The sequence below is a fragment of the Boleophthalmus pectinirostris genome, unplaced genomic scaffold (genome assembly GCF_026225935.1).
Source record: "Boleophthalmus pectinirostris isolate CB_2022bp ecotype Guang Dong unplaced genomic scaffold, ASM2622593v1 HiC_scaffold_21, whole genome shotgun sequence".
NCBI lineage: Eukaryota > Metazoa > Chordata > Actinopteri > Gobiiformes > Gobiidae > Boleophthalmus > Boleophthalmus pectinirostris.
The window spans coordinates 9476556-9495922 of NW_026571175.1; the positions used below are offsets into that span (position 1 = coordinate 9476556).

The 19367-nt window shown below is 38.1% G+C and overlaps 3 protein-coding genes across 3 annotated transcripts in view; 1 reads left to right on the top strand and 2 right to left on the bottom strand.

Moving 5' to 3' along the window:
• The first annotated feature begins 759 nt into the window (after nucleotides 1-759).
• Nucleotides 760-12141, top strand: LOC129410151 (zona pellucida-like domain-containing protein 1). The gene is made up of 11 exons (XM_055157608.1): nucleotides 760-773; nucleotides 858-973; nucleotides 1247-1470; nucleotides 3527-3711; nucleotides 5537-5609; nucleotides 6628-6725; nucleotides 6806-6886; nucleotides 8827-8999; nucleotides 10015-10122; nucleotides 11917-11940; nucleotides 12011-12141. Exons 1-11 carry the CDS (start codon nucleotides 760-762, stop codon nucleotides 12139-12141), a joined length of 1227 nt encoding a protein of 408 aa, XP_055013583.1.
• Nucleotides 12142-12926: 785 nt separating this feature from the next.
• LOC110173338 (zymogen granule membrane protein 16) lies at nucleotides 12927-15282 on the bottom strand. Its single transcript, XM_020939341.2, has 4 exons — nucleotides 15208-15282; nucleotides 15016-15077; nucleotides 14667-14796; nucleotides 12927-13415 (listed from the first exon to the last, which is right to left on the bottom strand). Exons 2-4 carry the CDS (start codon nucleotides 15074-15076, stop codon nucleotides 13085-13087), a joined length of 522 nt encoding a protein of 173 aa, XP_020795000.2. The 5' UTR covers nucleotide 15077; nucleotides 15208-15282; the 3' UTR covers nucleotides 12927-13084.
• Nucleotides 15283-16833: 1551 nt separating this feature from the next.
• The window catches only part of abrab (actin binding Rho activating protein b), a 37807-nt gene continuing 35273 nt past the window's right edge, over nucleotides 16834-19367 (bottom strand). The window contains exon 3 of the mRNA XM_055157609.1: nucleotides 16834-17317. Within this exon, the coding sequence (XP_055013584.1) occupies nucleotides 16834-17317 (484 nt within the window). The remainder of the gene's footprint in view (nucleotides 17318-19367) is intronic.

The window sequence follows — 19367 nt, forward strand, 5'->3', positions numbered from 1 at the left end:
TAGTTCGATGAAATAAGATTGGCTAAAACAACTGTCAAACTCAAACTCATCCCCACATTGACTTGAACTGCATAGACCTTCGCCCTGTAGGTGTTTCTTTAGTTCAGCGTCTGCAGGGGAAGTCACTGATTTACCCAGATACCACTGGAAGAAAAATTGTGATATCGATATATCATATTGTTTAATGTGATGATCCAGTATCGATATTGGGGACTGCTGCATCGATATCGCCAAGCATAGTTTTTGGTATATTTTACTAAATTATTTTGTTGCAGTGCTACAGTTTTGCTGCTTGTTTAGTGGAAAGAAACTTGTCTATGCGACACATTTGACATTTTCACTGTTTTGATGATTAAAATGTTTGTGTTTCAAATGAACTTTGCACAAGAAGTGGTTTAACAAAGACTTTTAGTATCACAGACACAATTTAGCCTTTATTTTTTCTCGAACCATATCGAATAGTTTTGAAATATATCATATCGAACCGAAAGTGCACTGTATTGAGATATGTATTGTGTCGTGGCCTATGTATCGAGGTATGTATCGTATCGACAACTTCTTAATGATACCCAGCCCTAATCACATAACTACACAACAGTATTTCAAGTTAAAAACACCATCACATATATCCACACAACAGTATCTCAGTACAGTACAGTGTAAGAGTATCTCTAGTTACACAGAAGTACCATGTGTCCTGCCCCTCCTGTCTCCAGCGCTGTATAAAAACCCAGAGGCTGTGTCCTCACTTTACCCAAAATGGCAACTCCCTGGTGAGGTTTCTCTCTTATTAAATTCTTCTTTTAGACAACAACATTGACCTAAATTCAGTATATTCTGACTTTCTTTCTTCACAGGTTCAAGGGAACTATGAAGTCTCTCGTCTTCATCTGTCAAGTTTTACTCATCGTGATAACTCGAGTTGATTCGGTGCCTCCGGAATGTGAGAATTCTCCGAACAACAGACCCCCAGGTACAGTATAAGTACATGTTTATCGCCAAATTTGTACTCAAGTAAAAGTACGGTCAATTCGCTAATAATGTAGTCAATTACAAATACAAGTGTTGCTGGAAAAATTATACATAAAGGTCATATTACTCAAACTTGAGACCTGTGTGAATGAAACAAAACACTACTCCATGGAAACAAGAAACAAAAAACAAGATTATAACCTAGATCAGAAAATAGTCCTTTAATATTTCAGTTGTTCAAGTTCTTTTGTATGTTTTTGATTTGATTTTCCAGAGGACACAGACATCACGGTGACCTGTGGGACTCAGTTTCTGGATCTGAGTATCTTACTTTGTCCTCTCTACTTTGCCAACTACAACGAGTCTCTGCTGATCCTGAACAACCAGAGCAGAGCCGAGTGCCGAGGGACCACAGACTTCAGTGTACAGCCCCCCGTGATAAGATACAGGTTCTCCATCGATGAACAGTCTGTCTTGGCCTGTGGCAACAAAATAGAGGTATTTGTAGTATTTGTAATAGTATGATATTATACTGATACTTGATGTGATGGTAGGGTGACTAGATTTTCAAAATTCTAAACTGGGACACACCCGGGTTGGGATGGTTGGTATAAATCGAAGAGTGAAAAGAGCGTGTAACATTGTGGATTCTCGTGTCAGTCATAGTTGCTGCATTTTTTATTTATTTTTTTTGCTTTATTGTCATGTGCAAATGTGTTTTTTGTGTATTTTGGCTCAACAAATCACAATTTATGCTCCACTATACTGTTGGTGTGGATCTGATTAGTCAAAAATTGGGATAGTCCTGGTTTAGACCTGATATGGTCCGGGTTTAGTCTTAGTTTTATCCTGATTTAGACCTGGTTTAGATCAAACTGGTCAGAAATGAGAACGCCTGGGACAAGTACCTTTTTTTCTATAAATCCACTGGGACAGGGGACGCAGGGATCAAAACTGGGACTGTCTTGGGTAAATAGGGACATCTGGTCACTCTAGGTCATTGGTTCCCAAAGACTAGGTTTTTGGGGCACCTTGTCACGATCTGCATGTTGATGTGCAATATACAATGGGTACATGGATCTGTGACCTCATCCTCTTAATTTAACCTTAACTCAGCTTAACCTCTGGATCAGCATTTCGTCAGAATATCCTGTCCTCAGTGGGGCCAGTATTTCTTTGCTTATTCCTTTCACTACTACATATATGTGTGAATTCTGTGCTCGCAAAAATGAAAACAAAGCACAGAAACAGACTGAATACTGCACCTGATCTGCTGCTACAAAAACACAGACAGGCCCACCTATCTCATTAGAAATGTTCAAATGTTAAGACATGTTTTGTGTAATTTCTAATCTTTTTGTACTTATTTGATTGACTATTTTGTCCCAGTATTGCTGGTTCAATTGAATGTTGAAAAGAAAAAGAAATGGGCTACATTTAATGTCCAAATAGGTGACTTATGGATCCTTTCATTGCTGCTTCAATTACTGTTTTTCATTGTTTAAAACTTCAGTAATACTAATTGTTCAGAGAGACATGATCACTCAGTCAGCAATAAAACATCCTCATTAATGTTCAATAATGGTCAAATTCACCTTTAGTTTGTGATTTAGGAATAAGGTCTATTGACTTGGGACATGAAGGTGTGTGATTTTTAAAATATGGGTCCCCAGAAAAAAAGGAAACACTAACCTAGGTGATGGTAGCCGTAAGCACTGCTCTGTCTGAGGCTTTATTAGACTTTAATTTGAGCGTTGTTTTAACACAATCTGACCTGAAAGAACTGATTTAGCTGGAACTACAACAGGAGATCTGATGTTTGATGTTAAACAAGTCCCTTGCACATAACGTTACAGGCATCAGATTTTCACCTTTTTATTTAAAATCAAACACCGAAACAGGATCATGAACGCTCGTATTCATCACAAGCTCCTGAAAATGTGCTGTTCAGATCCATTTTGCGTTCTTAAGTTTTCAGAATATCTCAAAACCTTGTGCTGCCACCGCAAAGTAGTAACTGGATGTAATGATCTCAGATGGAGGCCAATTGATATTTCTTATTTAAAACCAATACCAAAATAACACAAAATCTACATGTTGAACCTTATAGGCCTATTTTTTTTATTTATTTTAGTTTTATGTGAGATTGGTTCAACGTTATCTTTTGGCATAAAGTATTTAACTGACTGAGGTGCACTGTGAAGCTTTTCTGATGAAGCCTGGAATGTTTCACAGTATGGAATTAGTCTTTCAAATCTTGTTGTGGTGTTTTGAATTGCTCAAAAATAAATAAATGCGTGGTGCCCGCTCCGCCGATCTGACCTGTAACTTAGCCTGATAGCTTTACTTGCTTGTCTCCATGGAAATAGATCCATTAATACCATACAGACCAATCAAAACAATAAAAGGTCCACAGAGAGTAGCAGAAAAGTTAGCGCACCAACCGTAAACCAGATCTATCTAGAGTTTGACAGTAAAAAAAAATAAAAAAATCTAGTATTTCCTAATCTAATAATTCCTTCCAGAAGTAATTACGGCTTTGTGATTTTCCCAGATTATCAATGAAGTGGGGACTGGAGACTTTTCAGATTTCTCAAATGTTCAGACTGTGACGATCTCGGGCATGGTGGTGACCTTTGACTCCACCACAAGTCTGATCACCTACAGGCCCATGGTCACCTACATGTTCTCCTGCACCTACCCTCTGCAATACGTCATGAACAACAATCAGCTAAATGTGTGAGTATAGGCTGTAATTACACTACATAAAAGTGAATTCTGGTTGTGTTTTTAGCTATTAATTTGTGTTTTTATTATTTGCTTAAAGGTCCTATATTACACAAAATTGACTCTTGTGAGCTTTAAGCCAGGTTAGAATGTTGTTATCTCCTCAAAAACATACCTGGAGTAACTCTTTATTAGTCTGTCTGCATCTGCAAAGCTCAAAATACTCTGTTCCACTTTGTGATGTTATGAAGTGAGGGGGTGATAAAGTGTTCTGTTGTCTCAGGCCTCAGGGTTTTAGGCGCCCAGAATTGGACCCTCTTCCTATGAATTTACACTACCAGTCAAAAATTTTAGAACAACACACCTTTTCCAGTTTTTTGCTATTAACCGTTGACCAAAATGTATTCTAAACTTTTGATTCACACTAGTTTCCACCTTTGGCAGATATAACAGGTGAACATTCATGGCTTGTTTTTTTAACAATAGAAATCAAATATTCTTCAGAAAGTTCTTCCCAAGTCTGTTGCAGAAGTTCCATAAATGTGTGGCACTTGTAGGTTGCTTGGCTTTCACTCTTCTGTCCAGTTCATCCCAAACCAGCTCGATGGGGTTTAAATGTGGAGACTGTGCTGCTGGACACTTCATGTTTTCAAGCTTTACCATCTTGTTCTTTTTTTCTGAGGTAGTTTTGGCAGAGCTTGGACTTGTGTTTTGTATCTTTTATCTTTTTTTTTTTTTTTTAACCTCGGGCTGTTCAGTTCTTACCTTTGTACCATTTCAAGCTCTTCATTGGACTTGCACAACTTCAATTGCAATAAATCCTCCGTTACAGGATTTGATTAAAGTACAGACTGTCAGTGGGATGGGGACTAGGGCCACAGCCCGGGGGCACTGTGAGGTCTCACACAGACGCACCACATTCGGGCAATGTGTGCTCTCAGTCAGAGGCACTAAATTTTTGAACAGTCTGCCACTATCGATAAGAGAGACTCCAACACTTGCCACTTGTAAGTCCTACTTGAAACAGTGGCTAAAGGAAAACCAGACTTGTGGACACTTTTAGTGTATATCTGTCTCTTGTTTTTGTTTTTTCTGTTAACTTTGTGGTGTTACCTGCCTAGGGACTACAGATGGAAATTAGCATTCTTGCTATAATCTGTCATATTTAATCTGCAGTGTTGTAGATGTTCATTAATATGCACTGTCCCTATTAAATAGATAAATAAAATAACTATAAAGATGAGGGTGTTCTAAAACTCTTGACTGCTAGTGTATTTTAGAGAGGGGCTCATGTGGGTCTTCTTGCCCAGGCTCCCAAATTTCTGTCAACAGGCCTGCATTTAGTTCAGTAAAGATTGGCGATTCCACATCTTAAATTAATCAAATGATTCTAGTGAAGATGTATGAAGTTTAAAAACACAGCAAAGCACTTGCTGTATCACTGAGTGTTTTCAGTTTGACAGAAGAATTCAGCCTAAATATGCAGGGTTTATGTGTTTAAGATGTTTAAATGAAACAAAACACAACTCCGGGTATGTTTTTGATGAGGAACCAACATTATAAAGTAGATCAGAAAATAGCGTGATATGGCTCTTTAATGTATTTTTGTATATTCCTTATATTAGTCATACTTTTTGTGACAATAGTACTGTGAATGCTATATCCAACTTTAGCTTTTATTACTGTTTATTTGTGTAATCAAAATTATAGACATGCTTTTAAACCATCTTACATTATTCATATTTCGTAATCTCTTTAGGTTGAATAATTTCTGCAGTAGCTCTTGTGTGTACTTTGTTCACGTAGTATTTGAAATGTAACAGTAGGTGTTTTCCAGAGGTGGAGCGCAGGTGGCCGTGAATGGAAACAATGGCAGCTTCATCACCTCTCTGAAGTTCAAGCTTTACAGTGTAAGACCACACTGGACTTTCACTTCCGTTCTGTTAAAATGCACCAAGAATTTAAAGGTGCAATATGTAATTTTTCCCGGTGGATGGCCAGTCACCTGCTTGTCACAGTGGATTAGAGGTTATGCAGCATCTTTCTTCTGTAAAATACGGTTGCCAACACTTGCAAAACACTTTTACATTTCAGAACACACATTAACAAGTCTGTGTTGATAGATAATTTTAGAAATAAAACTAACCTTGCATTTGCAGGATTTATGTCTGAGCAGCAGCAAGTTGTACCTCTTGATAGAAAGCTTGACAGTGGCGGACTGATATATGAGAAAATAGTCCCTCAACATGCAATGATTCATGCAATGCGAGGTTAGTTTTATTTGAAACATTATACTGTCAACACAGACATTTACATCAATAGGCTGGTGTAATAACAGATTTACTTCGGGTGTTTTGTGGAGTGGGTAAAACTGTTTTTCGTGGCAGGCTAACTATGGCCATTGACATGCACTAGCCTAGCACCAGCGACCTCTGCAAATACAAGGACTGGATGGAATATTTTAAAAAATGTCCCCACACATCTCCAACACTCTGGCTCACTAGGAAATGAGGTCCTGTGTCCAAAATCCTGGACTGTCCATTTAAATAAGATGTTTCGAATCTGTGTGTGGACTAAATAATTATTGTGGCGTAAAAACAAAAGCTCCACGGACAAAAATGAAGCAATAAAAAGCAAAAAAACACATTTTGTCTGCTGTGCTGCCCACAGATCTGCCCCAGGGCCACTGCTCAGTTAGAAAGTTGAGGAAACTTTTCAGATAAAATGATATCAATCCTCTATTGTGTTGCCTTGAATGTAATGTAGGCTAGTATATACTGTATTACACAAAAAAAAAAACAGCTATCTTTTACCTTTTGTTTAGTAGACACTGTTAATTCTAGTTTTAATTTCACCACGCCACCACTAAACTTACATAACGCCTCTTTGAACAATACAAAAATGACAGTTTCTTTCTTGTTGTTACAGAATGAGTTTTACAATGAATCCCTTATAATTCCGGAGACAGGACTTCCCCTAAAAACAAACATCTATGCTGAAATCAGTGCTACGAGTCTAACAGACAGGTTTGGATGCCTTACACTGCTGTATATTTACTGTATAAATCGTGACACTAAAATGTTAAAATGCATTTGACCTGCTTAAGTTTTAATGTGCTGCTCTGGTGGTGCATCGCTACAATGGAGCCATACACCGAAGCTACAGCTGGATATAACCTTTTTGTGGGGTAAGTCTGTGTGTGTGGCTCGAGGACACTGTGGATGGTTTTGTTACGTGCATATAAAAAGATCAAACTTAAAGAGTCGTGACGTAAAGCTCACAATTCAAGACAATGTTGCGTAATACAGAACCTTTAATGACATGTATGACCACCAAACTATCATGCAGCCGCACATAGAGTAAACCTGAAAGCAATTTGTAGTCTGATACATTTAAGAAGAGCCGCATGATATGAGATAAAGATATTTGATAACTATAAGTTGTATCGCAAACTCAGTGATTCAATAAGTTGAGCAAAATTAAAACTTATACTAAGACCAAACTGGGTTAAAGGAGAACACAATAAGAAGATTGTGACTAAAATCTACTATTTTCATATCTAGGCATCAAAAAACTAATTTCTTTTCACATAGAGAAGTACTAAATAAAGGCCAAAGCATGCATTTAAAATATTTTTTAGTCATTATTTTTATTAATGCATGTAAAGGGTCATGTTTGGAGGTGCTTTAGCGCTGTTGACGCCTGGACCCCCTCCTCTGCTGCTCCACTACGGCCGCTCCTTTTGGGCGGCTGAATCTTTGTGCTCTTTCACGTTCACGATGAAGCTTCAGGAAATGCAGCTCCTCTCGTGTTGAAAAGGGTTCAGAAGTCAGCTCCTGCACCTTCCTGGACAGTTTTTCATTTTCCTTGATGGTTTGATCTCTACCAACATCATTACAAATGGTCTGAGTCTCCACTGTAGGTTCTATAAGTTTTTCTTTCAACTTCTCTTTGGCTTTCCTGGTGTTGACCAGCTCTTGTTTGAGCTGGACAGTGTCTGCCACTGTCTTGATGTACAGATATCTTATTTCTTTGTACGTACTAACTTGGTTTTCCAGCACTTTCTCTTTTTTCAGGAGGTTAGCTTTGTGCTCTTTCAGCTCCAGGTCTTTTTCGTTCATCTTTTCCCTGACTCTTTTGGAGTTGGCAAACTCTTGCCTTAGTTGCACATGCTCCTGTACTTTAGCATTATACAGGTAGCGGATCTGCTTAATTGTGTTCTCTCGGACTTGTAGGTGCTTTTCTTCTGGAGAGTAGCAGTAAGTTTTTGCAACTCCAAGTCTTTTTTATTAGACTTTTCTGTGACTTCATTGGGGATGGCAAGCTCTTGTTTTAGTTGCAAGTATGCAGGTCATGGAGCCTCTTATGTGCGCTAACTTCTTTTTGAAGTTGTTTGTCCTTCTCCAGAAGAATATTGTTGAGTTTTTGCAACTCCAAATCTTTTTCGTTCACCTTTCCCATGACTTCATTGGAGTTGGCCAGCTCTTGTTTTAACTGCTCATTTTCCTGTACTTTAGATTTAGACAGGTACTGGAGCCCCTTATGTGCTCTAACTAATTTCTAACTCCTGTTAGAAAGTAACAGTTTTATTAATCATTAATAAAACAATACTATTATTGATTTAACACAAAAAAAGCAGCACAATCCATCTGTTAGGGTTAGGTCAGCATTTATGATTGTCTACATTAATGTGTGTTGGAAATCTGTGTGTTGTATGTAATATACATATTACATAATACATCATATATATTATTATGTAATGTAAGTATATATTGCTATTTTTTCTATTTTTATTCTATTAGCGGTTTGTCAGTTGCTCATCCTATAACTGGATTTAAAATAACTACATTTTGGTGATTAATGCTTCTTCATTTTGACATCATTGGTGATGAATGCTAAAGAGTTGATATTTACAGACATAATTCCACATGCACATGATAATATTTAGAAAGTTAGAAAGGGAGAAAGTTTCAAACTCAATTGGATCGGATTGCATTGCAGGGTCAGAAGTTATAAAGTAAGTATTGGTCGGGGTCCACGTGGAGATAAGCAGGCTGCAGATACTCCCCCGAAAAGTTACACAGTGTACCTTTTATATACAGATCCTCCATTCTTCTTTTTCTCTAGCTGTGACGTGGAGGCTTACACAAAATTGGGGGAAAATGGCGTCTCAGACAAGGCGCGGTTCATGTTTCAGGCGTTTCGTTTTGTGGAGCATCAGGGTCGAGCAGTGTCCACGTTTTTCCTGCACTGCTTCACCGGCCTGTGCCAGAAAGACGAGTGTTCCCAGCAAGCTCCCGGTGAGTCCAACAGCTCACTTTAATATACGGACTGTGTCATTTATGCTTTCACAGCCAGTATCTGATACAACTATTTGGCCGGCCTCTGTTTTAAATATGAAATAATCTGTATTTGACAGAGACTGGGGTCTAGAATCAGTGATGGAAGAAGTGTTCAATTTTGTAAAGTAAAAGTAGTGCATTAAAAAATCTACTTAACTAAAAGTATTAAAGTACATGTTTAAAACCCTCGCCCTCTCCTCGGGGTCACATTGACCCAAAGATTTTTTTTCCTTCCCTCTCTCTTGGGGCGGGTCAATCAGACCCAAAAATGTAAAAATGTTCTCTGGTGAGAATTTATTTGAAAATACATTTTTGGTTCTGATTGACCCGCCCCAGGAGAGCGGGAAGGAAAAAAAAAATTATTTGGGTCAATATGACCCCGAGGTGAGCGTGAGGGTTACAAATGTACTTAAAGAGTAAAAATAAAAGTATTTCACGTATATTTTGAGGTCTTATAAAGCTTCAAATGTTGTAATTTTGATACAGATTTGTGCTGAATTTTGTTCAACAGAAAAAATTGAATATTTTTTGTTTGCTCAAACTACAAATTTGTTCAAATGAACTTCTCTTTTCAGCAGGTCTCAAATTAAAAATGATAAAAAATACTTTTAATTTTCATTAGTGGAGTAGAAAGTGTACATACCTGCTCTCAAATGTAGTAAAGTAAAAGTAAAAAGTATGCCCTTAAGTAAAATATAGATACCTAACATTTATACTAAAGTACAGCACTTTACTACTTTTTCTTTGTTACTTTTCACCACTGTTACTTTTCACCACTCTCCAATACTTTTCAAAGATGAGTCTGGTCCCCAGTCTGTGGCAAAATAAATATGGCTGTGTGTGAGGAAAAAAGGGGGAAAAATGCCAAAGGACATGTGTCTGTCTGTGTAAATAGCATAGTTTGTATTACAGTATGTTGTATTTGATTGAATCTGTCTCTCTCTGAACAGAACTGTACAGGTGCCGGTACCAGTACAGGTGCAGGTGGAGGTGCAGGTGCCGGTGGAGGTGCTAGTACAGGTGCAGGTGGAGGTGCAGGTGGAGGTGCACCAAACAGGAGGAGGAGAGAAGCCACAGAGCCGTACAGTACTACTATCACGTCTCCTGCCATTATCGTGGGCACTGCGGCTGGTGAGTGTACAGTATAACAACCTGCTGAACAGAGCGCTTTCAGTTTGAGAGAAAAACTCAGCCTCAGTCACAATCATCATGTCCTCACAAAACCTCACAGTCAGTGCATGTTTTGTTTCTACATTTTTTTAAACAATTTTGTTATTTTATCTTTTCCCACCTTGTCCAGAAAAATACTGCTCACATTGTCAATAATTGTATCTTCATCAAACTCTTTAGAAGGATTACCTGCATGGATGGACCTCACATTAGCAAAATATTCACAAAACTCAATCAATATTTTTCTTTACAAAGTAGTGTGGATAAAGATATCACTCTATTTATTATGCTCCAAGTTGACTTAATGTTAAATAGCCCAACATGAGCCTTTTAAAGAGGAACTAAACACCTAAACTGGTCACATCTACATTTCAAATAGAGCTACAAACTGGCCAGTATTTGGAGGACTAAAAAAGACAAAAGTGAGGGGAAAGGAGGGGCACGGTCTGGAGGTATGAGGAACAGTGGGATCAGTCAAACAGGTCTCTGCACTTCAAACTCCGCCCCCTACAGCTAGTGTTTGTTATCAGAAAGACCGATCTGTAACCAGGGCAGTCTTTTGTGATGTCACCAACTACTTGAAATTGCACAGACCACTGAAAGCAGCACAGAGTTAGACAGATTGCAATTGATAATGCTTTTAAAACACAACAGAAGCATTTTATTACTATCAATTAAATCAATATTGAAGTTCTTTTAACCTCTTGAGACCCGAGCTTTTGGCTGGTGTGCATTTTTTTAAATTTCTCCAAGGACAATGGGTCAATCTTCGAGTATGACAAAAAAAGACAACATTGGTTAAAAAATCGTTTTCTTCACCTTCTGACATGCCTGTTTACACCTATAAACTTTTTAAATATAGTAAAACTTTACTTAAGCAAATATACCACTTAAATGAACTATTTGCAACTGTAAATTCTAGTGTTGTAGTCTTTAGGCCAGCCTCGACATTACTTGTTTTATGGTGTCGGTCTTGTCTCGGACGGGCATATTTGGACTCGGTCTTGTCTCAGTCTTGATGATGCGTGGTCTTGGTCTTATCTCGGTTTCAGAATTTAAAAGCCTCGGCCTTTTCTCTGTCTCGACCCTCAGAGTTCTTGCTCTCGTCCTAGTCTTGGGACTCTGTGGTCTCAGACTGGTCTTGGTCTCGATTAGTGTGATCTTGACTATAACACTAGTAAACTCATGTAAATATTCCCAAGTTTATCTAACACCACTGTGCACAATCAATAACATTACATAGTCCTGATGTCCTCTAACGAGGACATGACATTTAGCAATGCTCTAGTCTGCTATGATTATTAAAATGGGTCAAATTTTAATGCCATATGAAGACAGAGACATTATTGTACATAAATACATTGGTTTCATTCATAACATTTGGATGTAAACTTTGCCTTGCTGTTTTTTTCTGTTGGGAGCTTCTGTAGAAGATTTTTGTTGATATTCCCACCATTTTTCTTTCACTGAAATTGGTGTAATGTTGTGATATCACCACATGATGTTGCGGGCAGTGTCCCTCAGTGTGGCAGGTCAGAGTTTTTAAAAAATTGAGTATCGTGGTGCTAAGAGACAAAAATGTGATGTCCTCGTATGAGGACGCAGGGTCTCAAGAGGTTAAGCACTTTCTGGAATAAAATCTATTGAAGGGAAATAAAGATAAACCATATGCAGTTTCTGAAAGTTTTTATTTGTATTTTTTCAGATAACGCTCCAACAGGGAATAAAGGTCTGTTTGTGCAACTTCAGCAATAAAAGTGTGAAACTGTCTCATAGTAAATACTGATTGTGGTTTTCAGTATCACAAGAAGAAGGAGACTACACTCGCCCCCTGGTGGGAGTGATCGTGTGTGTGGCTGTCCTCGCCCTCCTCATGGTCGTGATGGGGGTCTGCTTCACCTGGGCCACCAGAAATAAAATCCCCCTATAAAGTTACAGTAACTGAAATATCTGTTTACTGTACATGTGGTCGAGCTATTTCACAACTGCTACAGGGAGTATACGGGTCAATATTTACTAAGTATTGCAATGGTGTAGCCTATTTCATCTTCTGTAATCTTTTCAATTTAATCTGTAATTTTGTTAATTCTCTGTCATTTCGATTGTGAGTACTGAAAAATCATTTCTTATTGTTGAAATCATTTTGTGAAGGAGACAGTGTGCATGTAAAGAGTTGCTGTTTGGATTTCTGCTCTGGCCTTTCTTAATGTGGCTCAAAAATAGTCAAATAAAACAAATAAAATCCTTAGCTGATTCCTAAAATATGCGTGCAATATTATAGAGTTTATATTTATATTATACAGTTTCTATGTTATGCAAAATTAACTCTTGTAAGCTTTAAGTCAAATTACAATGCTGTTACCTCATCCAAAACACACCTTGATTTGTGTTTTGTGTCATTTACATGTTTGAGTAATCCTTTATTATTAGTCTGTCTGCATCTCGAAACCTCAAAATGTTTTTTTTTTATTCCATCTTGTGATGTCATGTAGTGGTAGATTTCAAGTTAACATTTACCTTTTACTTTTTGTTTAGTAGAGCTGGGCAATTCCAGGGCTGAACTTACCCAAATGATTCTATTGAAGGTGTATGGAGTTTAAAAACACAGTGGAGACTTCCTGTATTACATGACATCACAAGGTGGAACAGAGAAGAACTCAGCCTAAATATGCAGAGTTTGTGTGGTAAACATGTGTGAAAGAAACAAAAACACAACTCCAGATATGTTCGTGATCAGGAAACAACATAACATATGTAGATCAGAAAATAGTCTAACATGATTACAGAAAGAAAAATCACATAATACGAGTCCTATTCAGATGATCAGTGCATGCATAATTATAACACAACATTAAGATACATTAAACTCATGCTCAGTGCTCGTTACTGTCTGAGGAGGGGGGAGGGGGCATAGCCCAGTGAACAGCTATCCCAGTCAAAGCTCCATGGAGGGTCCCACTGATGGCACGGAGCTCCATCCCTGGATATCCTGGGTACATGTTAAAGCTGATGCCTGAGGGTGTCCCAGCGTAAAAGAAACGCCCCTTGTTGGTCACAAACACCAGCCAGTTTAAATAGCGGCTGTACTTCCCTGAGATCTGGATAATGGCCTCATTGTTATCAGTGTCCAAATCTATCTCCAGGATTCTGCCATTGGGATATCCAATCCGATCTCCCCAGATTTTACCAAAGCTGAACTGTATTCTGAAAAGAGACGAAGAAGATGACAGTTCAGACTCTGAAAAAATGTCATTCCCAAATGTTTGCCGTTCATTGTTACACCTACAGTGCCCTGTGGAGCTCAACCACAAATTCAAATATTAACTATACTATTAACTCTAAAATGATCATTTTAGTCCAAAGACATAAAAACTAAAATCAGAAATAAATAAATAAATTTAACCCCAAAACCTGGCAAAATTGCTTAGTAACTTAGAAGTTTATAAAGTTTCAGAAACACATTTTAAATACAATGTTATTTCTTGTACCATATTTTTCAGACTATAAGTGGCACTTTTTTTTTCATGGTTTGGGTGGTCCTGTGACTTATACTCCCGTATGACTTACATGTTAAAATTTTCACACTGACAGCCACGGGAGGGCGCTCTAGGTTTGTGCCAGTTTGATACCAGTATCTGCTGCTCCTATTACTCTTGTATCACTGTCACTTGGCTCTACTGTGCATGTTGGCTGCAGAAGAAAGAGAAAGAGCTGCTGTCCTGTCTGGTATCACATCAGTCGATTGCACAATTACTGCTGTAACACTGACAATTTAAAATGTTAAACAAACATGAAGACAACTGAAACCATCCTGTCGGGATTCAGAAAGACCGGAATAATTGTAACTGGAACTGATGTTGAGTCTGACAATAGAAGAAGAGGAAGCGGCTCTCCGTTTACCTCCGGAGGTCGAAGAGTTTCTCATAAGTGACCCCGAGGATGAAGAATTCAATGGATTTAATGATTTGGAGTGAGATGGAGAGTTTGGTAAACTCGTTCTGTTTTGTTGTTTATGTTATAGTTATCAGAAGAACTGTTCATATGTGACGTTAACAGCCTGTTGTTCCCTATTCTATAACTTGTCTTTCAAGATGAAATGTCAGTTTCTGGTTTCTGATTTTATAAAATAAATTTCCCCCAAAAAGTGCGACTTATAGCCAAGCACGATTAATATGTTTTTTTCTTCTTCATTGCGCATTTTTTAACTGGTGTGACTTATACTCCGGAGTAATTTATAGTCCAAAAAAGTTAGTTGCCTCATAGCTGATTTAGCCCTGAGCAAGCTTTCAAATAATAATAATAATAATAATAATAATAATAATAATAATAATAATAATAATAATAATTATTATTATTATTATTATTATTATTATTATTATTATTCAAACATGCATAGGCTAGGGACTGATGTGATGAGAGCACCAGTGAAACACAGAAAACAAAGAGAATACTGACCCGTTTATATATGCCCCATTGTTGTCCCAAATCCGGATGGAGGTGAGGCGCTGATCTGGTTCTCCATCAAGAGTGAAGTGGATGCCTGAATTTGACCCTGCATAGTCACTGTAGGAGAAAGGTGGGATCACTGAAACACAGCAAAACAGTGTTAGTATTTCAAACGGTTTATTAAAGCCTTCCCTGACATCAAACTGGCTCCTGCTGCCTGTGAACTTCAATGATGTGTTTAGGTCACTGAGAGTTGACCACTATTCATTATGAATTCTTTTTGAAAAGCACCCATTCATTCTAGTCTGTCCTAACCACTTACGTTTTAGAAAAAAACAAAATTAAATAAAAATGTTACCAGCAGCTGAAGCCAGCAGAGCAGAGCCCGCGAGCAAGGCGACAAGAATAAAGGAATGCATCCTGGAAATAAGAATTTAAGAATAAAATTAAGAATTAATAATGCATTAATAATAAGAAGAAATAAGAAAATTCAATATACATTTAAAAAGTAAAAATAAATAACTAAAATACAAATTATATTAAACAATACCTTTTGCTGTTGTTTTGGTGCTGAGTTACTTCATTCAACCACTGCACTAATCTGTTGTCCTGTGCTCCTCTCTTTTTAAATAATCTCATTAATAGTTATACAACAAACTTTCAGAGGTGTTTTCCATCGGCGTAATTCACGCTGATGGAAGCAATGTAACCAAACCTGATTATCACCTGTCCAGTAACTGGCAATACTGCAGCTTTCAGTAAGAGATATGAAATATTTCACACAGTTAACAATACATTAGACTGACTGGCATTGTGTGCCCTGTCTACGGCCCATAGCTGAAAAAAGATGAACCCATAACACAAAGGAGTGGAAAGATGAATGCCTAAAGAAGCAGAAATCTAAAGACTGGGTGGCAGTTAATAAAACCCCAACTTATTATTATTATTATTTTTATTATTAAAAGTATTTCAGTTTCATCAAACCTATAGAAAAATACAATCTTTACAATATTCTACTTTCATTTATTGCCAGCCAGCATGTTCAAAAGACTAAAGAGCTTTTTGCAAACACAAAACCCAGTAGCATGTATTAAAAACTGTTTGTGTTATATTTCTGTGTTGAAGTTTGAGTCCATGAGGTGTATGCCACAGCCAACCTCAAAAAAAGGAATTAAAGCATTTGTTTAATGTCAGTTGAACTGACGAAGCAGAAGTCTGTTTGCCTACTATCCAAAATACACACTTCTCAAATAGTTTATGTGAGTGACCACCAATGAATGTCCCCGAGTTCAGAAGGACGTGATTGACAGATGGATTAGCATGGTCCGGCCATATCAAAACAAATATGGCTGCTTACAGAAAGGGAAAAAAATCACAGGGGATTGAAAAACGTGGAGTTCTGCAGGATCCATGAGCAAAGCATTTAACTGTTATACCAGCAATGAGTAAACAAATGAACTACTCATAGGGGGGAGTAGCTTCAACTGAAACAGAAATAACTAATTCTTTAAACATCCATGGACAGCCAAAGGGTTGTATAAAACTCTTTTCAGTGGTTGGGACCTTGGTACGAGCGAAGTGAACAGCTCGATTTTAATTGAAGAGGCACCTGAAAGGCACCTTTGTTACACATGCATCACTGAAAATAAACTTTCATGGCACAGAGAACAGCACAACACTAAACAAAGCGGTCGAGATGGATGTAGACAAAGCCATACATTTTGTGTTCCCAAGATTGAGGATTTAAAGCTGGAACAAAGCAAATGTTTGGTGAATTTTATTAAGCGGAAAGATGTTATTGCAACCAAATAGCAATGATTGGTTAAATAAAAAACAATCCACGTCTTCTGTCGAACAAACTAATCCTAATGCTGCGAGGTCAGACGGTTTCCACGAAGTGAAACCGGCTGATGAATCAGGTTAGATGGCATGGTGACCAGACTGATAAATAAACACATTTTTATATGTGCTTTTCCTCCTTTAGGCACTCAAAGCGCTTTATATCAAGGAAACACTAATGCATTCACAGATGGGTTTAGTGTCTTGCCCAGTTACAACAACAGAATTTATCACTGGGAGCTGGAACTGCACCGCCAACGAGCGCTCAACCAGCCGAACTACTGCCGCCCTGTGTATAAAAAAATACAACAAGCTTTCGTTCTAGACTTGGTGGCCATCACACCAGCAGAGTAATCACCACCCCATCATCTCTACCCTGCCATAACATCTCCCCTTCAAACTCCAGCTTCCCGTGCTTCCTGGCCCTCATCAGAATCCCCACAACTTTATCCGAAATGCGAACATATCGCTCAAACAACTCCCCGAAAGTCACTCGCGTTCTCCCGTCTGGATCAGGGTCCGCCATCGTCCGAATGATCAAACACATATCGTCGATCTCCCTGTGGATATGCTTCTCGGCGCGTTTGGCCCGTTCGGCAGTCTTGCTCCCCTCTTTGGGTCTCCCGTAGCCCTCCTGTCCCTTCTGCAGGCGCGTAGACATGGAGTAGTCGTAGTCAAAGTATTCGCTGAAAGGGTTGAGTTTTTGGTTGACCGTGTGCTCCGAGGCCCAGTTCTGCCATCGGCTCTTCAGGCTGCCCACCGCGCTGTAGCTTTTCGAGAGAGCGCTGATCTTCTGGGCGTCTTCAGACTCCTTTTTCAGTCTAAGAAAGAGAAAATAGTTAAATGTTTGTGTTCTTAAAGGTACTTCATTATACAAAAGGGATTCTTGTGAGCTTTAAGTCGTGTTAGAATGCTGTTACCTCATCAAAAACACACCTGGAGTTGTGTTTTGTTTCATTCACACATGTTTGAGAAATCCTGCATTACAGTCTACATCTCCAAAGCTCAAAATGCTCTGTTCCACCTTGTGATGTCATGTAGTGGTAGTTTTCAAGTTAGCAGTTAACCTTTTACTTTTAGGGCCTGTTTACACGAGAATACTTGCAGGTAAAAAGGACAAAGTATTTTATCTGAAGTGCCTTTCGCTTAGACGGTGACATCATTTTTGGGGCTTAAAAATGCAAAAATCTGATTCCACCCTCCAGAGTGGAAAAGTTGAATATGCTCCACCGTAGAGTTTCCGTCTACACTGCCCAAGACGCAAAACTCTGGTCAGATCTGCTCACGTTCACGATCTACTATACGCATTTACGTCATATACATCATCACCTAGTGTCACCACCTAGCTGCCTGGCATGCATGCCCAATCGACGCACTCAGATTTCCTCCCGTAAATGCTCGTCTGAACGCGGAATAAAAAATGAAGACGTGACGCCACTTTTGCGTCTTCTGTTCAGAGCCATCATCATATAAACGTAGCCTTAGTTCAACAGAGTTTGGAAATTCCAGGACTGAAATCATCCAAACTATTCTAGTGTATCATGGCTTCCTGTATTATCCCATGACATCACAACGTGGAACAGTTTTTACTGTTTGAGAAAAGAACCCAGCCTAAATAAACAGGACTTGTGAATTAAGTAAAACACAACTCCAGGTATGTTTTTGATGAGGAAACCTTATAACATTGATCATAAAACAGCGTAATATGACATGTAATAATTAAGGAGCGCTGTGTGGTTTTATGTAATTGCTTTGAAAGGAATGTCCCTTGAGCATTAGGTCAAATGTGACTTGTAACGTGACCTGCTTTTCTCGATAGGTATAAGTAATCATGTATCATTTTTTATAAGTGACTAGACCCAAAAACCCACTGTATTTTAACAATATAAATTTTAACAATATAAATTTTACCAACCCCCATCTGTATTAAATATAACAGGCCCAAAGATTGTTGTGATGTCATCTGAAACCCAGCAATACAAAGGAATAATGATAATACACATTTTCTATCACACAGGTGTCAAACATAAGGCCCGGGGGCCGGATCCGGCCCTCCAAGACCTTTAATGTGGCCCTCTGCTGATTTTCTACTAAAATATTTTAATTATATTTTCTTTTAAAATGTGTTGTAATTTTCTGTGGTGTTTATCACAGCAGCGTCTCCAGCGTCTCTGTACGTGGCCCCTCCCACCAGAGCAGCACAAATGAAGACTTGTCTCTTTCCAAATGCTCTTAAAGGACGATCGTTTTGACTGTTGACCGTGACATCCTCCTCAGAAAAATGTACAACATGAGAAAAGTGGAGCCAAGTGCAGGATTTTACAACAAAAAAAATTGACTTATTCCTATTTACATACAATTTAATGTTAAAACACTGTGTTGAAATTACATTTTTCTTAAAGTTTCAGGTTGTTCATAATATTATAATATTTTGTAAAAGAAAGAGTTCATCAATTAAAAAAGATTTACTTTACTTTACTGCATTGTCTTTAAAAAGAACCTAAGAAGTTAAAGTATATATAAGAAGACATAATGAACATCATTGGCTTAAAAAAGATTTGTGTAATAGATTTGTGTTTCTCTGCACAAATATTTGAACTTATTGTTATTTTTGGGGTTTATATGACATGAGTTTTCTGATCCGGCCCCTTGGGGATCACAGTAGGTTGGATACGGCCCCCGGACTAAAATGAGTTTGACACCCCTGTTCTAGATCTATAACACACATATATTATTTCACCTTTTATTCATCTTAAAACACTATACCAATATAAAACAACTCAATAACAGAAAAAGGACAGTTAACTTCTTCTTCTAGTTCAAAACTTCTTCCCCCTCGTCTTTGTGCCACACTGCCAGTTATAGTTTCGC